The following is a 6,757-nucleotide window of genomic DNA, read 5'->3' on the forward strand; positions in this document are numbered from 1 at the left end:
GGATGCACTACAGGCAACACATTCTAGCAGACTGTAACATAGATTATTCCCAGAAGTTGTTATTCCAAAACAGAACTAGAATTGGATACGTTAAGATAAACCAGAATGACCCAATCCAGAATGTGGAAGAGTGGAAGGTGTAGTAGACGAAGGAGTACATGAGTAGGAACCTGGAGGAGAGTCTTACAGAGTTGTAGGAACCAAGGAGGTAGAGGGAGTGGATGACAAAGTAGAGGGTGACAATCTAGAGCCAATAGGGGTTGTACACAGTATCCACAGTAACAAGGCTGAGGGTTTGGACACAACAGTAGAACGATTTCTGTAATCACTAACTGCTGAAAGGTAAGAAGTAAGACTGAAGGCTGTGAAAGAGTATCTTGGCTTGCTCTACAAACCAAGCAGAATTGTAGATGCTGATTTTCTGACATTTATACAATACACAGTACAGTTCTTTGTACAGAACAACAAGATCTAGTGTCAAGGTCCTAAAGGAAAGCATTGGATTGTGCCAGATAAGGACAGGAGATGGGAGTTGGTTAGGATAGCACACAAAGACTTAGGACACAAGGGAATCTTTGTAGTACAAGCCTGTTTACTGGATTGGTTCTAGTAGCCATCTCTTGCAGAAGACGTTAAGTACTTCATTAGGACTTGTCATGCATGTCAGGCTCAGCAGATGTAACAAGTACTGATTCCACCAAGTATTCCAGAGATTGCACTGCTTTTCCAAAAGATCCACATAGATACAAAGGTTATGCCAAAAGCAGGAAGATTCTAATATATTGTGTACACACACTGTTTGTTATCAGAGTATCTGGAGTTTTGCATGCTTTGTGTAGAGAATAGAAGGACAATAGGACAGTTCATCTTTGAAGAACTTCTATGCTGATACAGGGCATGTCCCAAGCTTGTAACAGACAACAGAATGCCTTACATCACAGTGCTAGACTATTTGTAAGAACAGTACCACATCAATCATATTTGGATTTCTGTGTATAACTCCTGTACAAACAGAATTATTGAGCAGAAACACTTGAACGTATAGGAAGCAATTGTAAAGACAGTAGGAGACAATATTGGACATTGGTATAAGTACACACATTCTGTGTTCTGGGCAGAGTAGATTACAATTTAGAAAGCGACTGGATATTCTCCTTATTACCTTGTTCATGGAGTAGAGCCAATATTACTGTTTAACCTGAATGAGGCAATGTATTTGGTTCCACCCAAAGGATCACTACTAACAACAGAGGAACTGGTAGTAATACGAGCACAACAATTGTAGAAGAGACTAGACAACCTTACACAAATGATGGAATGTGTTTGGAACACCTATGAAAGATACACAAAGCATTTCACAGAAGTCAATTGTAATCAGATCAAGGACTACAACTTTGCTCCAGGTGCACTAGTGTTAATCTACAATTCAAAAGTGAGCAATGACTTAGAACAAAAGATGAAACTACAATACTTTGGACTGTTTGTAGTAGTGTAAAGAATGAAAGGAAACACTTATGTCATAGCAGAATTGGACAGAGTAGTGGTCAAGTTACATATCACAGTATTTTGCCTAATTCTGTATTTTCTGTATTCACATTTAACAGTTCCTATCTTGCATCTCATTAAGGCTGCAGAACTAATGCTGGAAGATGCAGAACCACACAGGACTAGTTGCAAGGATACAGATAATCTAGACAACTGTGCTTCAGATGCTACACTTGAAGTAGAACCAAGCACAGAAGTCACAGACTCCTGATTCGAGAATGTACAATTTTTCAATATACCCTCCCAGTCTTGTACTGGAAACTAAAATATAGGGATTGATTCCCTACCAGCAACACCTAACAGTTGTGTAAATCTGTAAATACTGTGTTCTACTGTAGTTCCCTATGCTTTGTTACATTTTATATTCACATACTTTTGATCTTCTGTTACATTCCTTCTCATTTACAATAAATTGCAAAAAGCCCATACAACATTCTATAAGCATATAAACCTTTATACAAATTATGATTCTTTTCCACCTATTCCCATCCTATTCTACTAGTTCTATACATAAATCATAAAAATATCCATCCATCTATTCCATTCCTCTTAACTCTCTATTTTATCTATTTTCCTATCCATTCCATCCATTTCTGTTCCATTCTGTTTATTCCTTACGTTTCTGGTTTTTTTTCATAAAAACAAAACTGGACTTTTATTTCTCTACTTTCTACCCTGTTCTATTTCCTACTCTAACTCTTCCACCCTACTATCTACAGAGGCTTCTGCTGCCATGGTTAAGAAGTTGATACCCTACCTTAGAGCCATGATCTTTGCATCAAACTCATTCTTCATTGTCATCAGCTGCAACTCTAGGTTGTTCAGGACCGGTATTACCGGATGACCAGTACTTTCAACTCGCATTTCTTCGATTTTTGATAGGGGGTGGCATAAGTATAGCCGAGGGGAGGGGGAGGCTCCAGATAGGGACTGCAGTGGAAACCGTCACCAAAAACCGCAATCCGCAACCGCGGATAGGTTATCCGCGGTTGAAATTCTCACGGTAACCGCAGTAACCGCGGTTACACTGCCAACGTTCGACTCCATACACTACTTTTTTTGTTTTTCGTTTTTTCCTCTTTGTTTTTCAACACAAAACACTATTTTTTTTACAAGAAGCAAATATTTGTATTGAATACAAACTATGGACAGGGTATATACAGAAAATGTACATGAAATATTAAGAGTACAGCTCTGTTACTCTAGCTTCAGAGTATGAACTTTGAAGGCATACACTCAATGTAGTATGTTACAACTGAAGGCATTCCACTGATCAATGTCTCATATAACCCTAACACCCCTGCCAGAGCCATAATATCTTCAACCATTACTTATGTAGAGAGTGCATTTTGTTAATGGTTCTGTAAAAACAAACAAGCAGACAGCTGTCACATGACTCACATCTCGTCAGACAAGGACATGTTGTAAGATGGGAAAAATATTGAATTTAAGGAGTGTAGGGTATAGTTCTGAGACATAGTAGAATTTTTTTGTCTTTTTTTAGTTAATGAATGCTAATACTTGGAAGTTATGAATGTCTACAGTAGATGTATTTGATTTCTATATACATCTGACGGATGTGCAAAAACCGCGGATACCGTGAGAAAGTTATCCGCGGATGTGGTATCCGTGGGAATTTGTCAACCGCGGTACGACACCGCGGATAGCCTTATCCGCTGCAGTCCCTAGCTCCAGACGGGCTTTGTTCTCCTAGCGGGAAGAACGTGAGCGTCTCTTTGTTTGCTGCTGAGTAACTCCAATTAGCCGTAATTTATCGAACCTTTTACCATAGCAGTACAAGGAAGCTCGAGAAGCCTGAGTCGAAGTTCTGCCCTGCGTCTACAACCGGTTCGCTCGGTCGATCAGAATGAGCCCTTTAAAACAAGCCTGAAGTTAAATTAAAATACACTCCTCAAGCCGATCCCTGGTAAGATCCGAAGTCTTCAAAACAAGGTCATTTATAGGTTACGTGAGCGCGGGAAGTGTCGTACCAAGGGTAAACCAGCCGATCAGACGCTTCCATAACCCGACAGCGATGGCGAAGGCAAGTCCGCAAGACACCCCAGTTCTAGAACGACTGCTGCTTATTGTTAAACGCTAAAGCAGGGTATTAGCCTGTTTACTATTTAAGAACGACGGAGATCCTAAAAGAAAGGCATCAGAGGAGAGAAGAAAGGGCAGTGCATAGTACAACCCCCTATCTTCTTCGGTCAAGGAGACAAACACCGAATGAATACTAGAACATTGCAGCCGATGGTGAGATATTGAAATCGAGAAGACGAATCCTTGCACCAATATCGGCGATTTGCTGAACGGTAGGAAGAGCGAAGAAGTAGAGTCAGCCTACATGACAAGTGTAAGTACAGTAGGACTGCTGCAAAAATAGCGTATTAGTATTCGCGGAGCCACTACAGCTTTGCCTGAATGGGAAATTATATTACACCATTCGTCCTGATTTATCTCCAATCCTTGTGGGTGGTTCATGTTGGGAGATGAGACTGGAAAAGACATTGGCCGTCACGCTAGATGATTATGTAAATATTATAACTCATAATTGGTATATATGCTACAAATGGCTTTTCCCTGCCAATGTAGTATTACCACGATAACCATATGCGAATTGAAATTCATCTGTCGTACTAAATATCTTTTGGTGGTTTTGGCTCGAGATGAGGTGTAGCTTGTCATGGTGGCATGGCCTCGACGAAGGCAATGCGCTCGGCTCTATCTGGCAGTATCTGCAGAATGAAGTAAAGACTCTAAAGGTATGAGAGCACTAGTTTTTGCCACATTCTATCGATTCGGTTGGAACGGGAAAAGTATCCTACGGCTACGGAACAACTTCCTGCTGTATTTCATCTTGCTGTGCTCAGATAAACGTGTGTTCGGACCGCTCCGACCCTTGCTTCAGTATCTGCAGAGCAACAAAATATGTAAGCTATTGAAGAGTTCGGCTTGAACAAAATAACTTCCTAATTTCGCATAACGACGATTTGAGGAAATAGCTAGATTGTTACCGATACTAGATAAGGCTACTTTATTTCCAAGAAATGCTGTGTCTAGACTTTTGTCAAATTGTAAGGAATCCAGAATGTGACTTTTGAAGTACATTCAACCCAGTTGCATCGTTTCTGCATCTGAACCCTGAGTCCCACAGCTCTTTTTAGGTTAGCTCCAACTGGCCACTCACAAATTGACTTGAATTTCACTAAGTCAAAATAAAGTCATTTCCCTAAGAAAATATATATTCCCCTCCCCCAAGCCTAACTAACACCCAACTCAACACCTAAACTTAACAACCTAAACTGAACCTAAACCTAATTAGGGAGGCTCTGCCCCCCCAAACCCTCCTCCTAACTTCTTGGTCTGTAAACCAGCATACAAGTATTATGTAAGTGGCCAGTCAGGGTTGTCCTAAAAAGAGCTGTAAGACTCAGGGTTTGAATATAGAAAGTTAAGACTGTATTCAACCCTACTCATAATATAACATTAATGTTTATGTCTTTTCCCAGATTTATTCATACTGTATTTTCTCAGGGTTGCTCCTGAATGGCCTGTCATAAGGTAAGGACTTAAAACAATAGTAGAGTATGGGCAAGTTCAAGTTCAAGCATATCTTTGACTCTTTAACCTTTAAGGAGTTCTTTCTAAATACTAAACTGTAATACAAAAATAACATACTTAGAAAGGTAGTTTCTCTTAATAGTAGGTTGTTAAAGTATGGTGAATAAATCTCATACTGTTCCAGGTCCAGGTACAGTAATTCTAGATTCCTACTATAGAGAAAGAAACATCCTTTTCTCTTTGAAAGTACAAGATAGTTCCTTTTGTCTTGTTTTCCTACTCTCAGACACAACTGCTTAAAGGTCTTTAAACTACTCTACACTATACAGTACTTACTCAGGCTCTTCTGAATGTTTAGTGTATTTACCTCTGCCCTAACTGTAAGAACACAACTTATGATTGAATTTGCTTCACTTATACTAAGTCTTGAAATACACATTAGGATTAAAGTCCTGTTTCTCTAGAGTCAGAAAGGGAACAAGTCTACTAATACTAACAGTTAATTGAAATTACACATATATAGTACTCTGTACTATAGTATAATTTACAGATACACTTACAGTGTATACACTTACACACTGTATTATAAGAGAAAATTTTAGCTGAAAATACAAGTGTATATTTACACACATATGTGTATACTATAAGTAAAAAAATTCCATATATGTGTTAGTAACAGTATAGAGGGGACCTGAAGGCTTAGTAAGGGGACCTAGGTTACAACTATCCTACACAACAGAAATACAGAATGTAAGTACTAGAACATAGTCAGAACTTGTAGAATAGGTGGAGAGAGAGAGTGAGACAAGAGTAGGGTATATAGAGTAAGCCTAAGAGTACAGAACTATCTAGAGTAGACAAGATCAAGACTACAGGACTAGTCTGATCTTGTACACCTATATATACTAAACTATACAAGAGTACTCAGAGAGTATGAGTTACTAAGAATGATAAGCTACAAAGAATGAAAGAAAGGAAGGTCAAAGATAAAGGTACAAAGAATGAAGGGATAGACAAAGGGTAAGAGACTATAGAATGAACAAAGAATGAAGGGGTGGTCAAAGGAATGGAATAATAAAGTAAGGAAGGGTAGTAGTAAGAGTCAGTACACATATAGTTTATAGATAGTACTTCTGAGAGACAAAAGTCCTGAGTTCTAGTACAGAAGAGTGTAGAACTCTTAGAACTAAAGGTACAAGAGTAGAGAATTGTAACATTACCCTCCCCTCTAAAACCAATTGTTCTGATTAGTAAACATAGGGCTCAGTCAGTAGTTCAGACATAGGTCAGAACAGTAGGGCTTGGAAATCTGTAAAGCTAAGTTTGTACAGAGTACTAGAATGAAACTGATAGAAATCTCAGATTGTCTTAAGAGTATGGGCAAGGTTCTCAGCAGGTTCCCAAGTGTGTTCTTCAACTAAGTATCCCTTCTAGTAGATAAGGAACTTGAGCTTTCTACACACTAGCTTAGTATCTACTACATACTCTACTTTGTATTCTGGTTCAGAACTAATAAGTTCTGGTAGAGGTAGTAGGAGTCTTTGTTACAAAGGAAAACCTGGATTATAGTACTGAGACAGTAGAACCTTGTTAAACACTGAGTGTATTGAAACTCCTGTGAAGTGTCTAAGAGAAGATCACAGGTGAT

At 39.0% G+C, this 6,757-nt stretch overlaps 1 protein-coding gene across 1 annotated transcript; it reads left to right on the forward strand.

Annotated features, from left to right (window-relative positions):
* Positions 1-3,122: 3,122 nt before the first annotated feature.
* On the forward strand, positions 3,123-3,646 carry FOMMEDRAFT_151080 (uncharacterized protein; the record flags this gene model as incomplete). Its single annotated transcript, XM_007262204.1, has 4 exons — positions 3,123-3,194; positions 3,260-3,269; positions 3,310-3,393; positions 3,510-3,646. 4 exons carry the CDS (start codon positions 3,123-3,125, stop codon positions 3,644-3,646), a joined length of 303 nt encoding a protein of 100 aa, XP_007262266.1.
* Positions 3,647-6,757: the final 3,111 nt, after the last annotated feature.

The sequence above is a fragment of the Fomitiporia mediterranea genome (genome assembly GCF_000271605.1).
Source record: "Fomitiporia mediterranea MF3/22 unplaced genomic scaffold FOMMEscaffold_1, whole genome shotgun sequence".
NCBI lineage: Eukaryota > Fungi > Basidiomycota > Agaricomycetes > Hymenochaetales > Hymenochaetaceae > Fomitiporia > Fomitiporia mediterranea.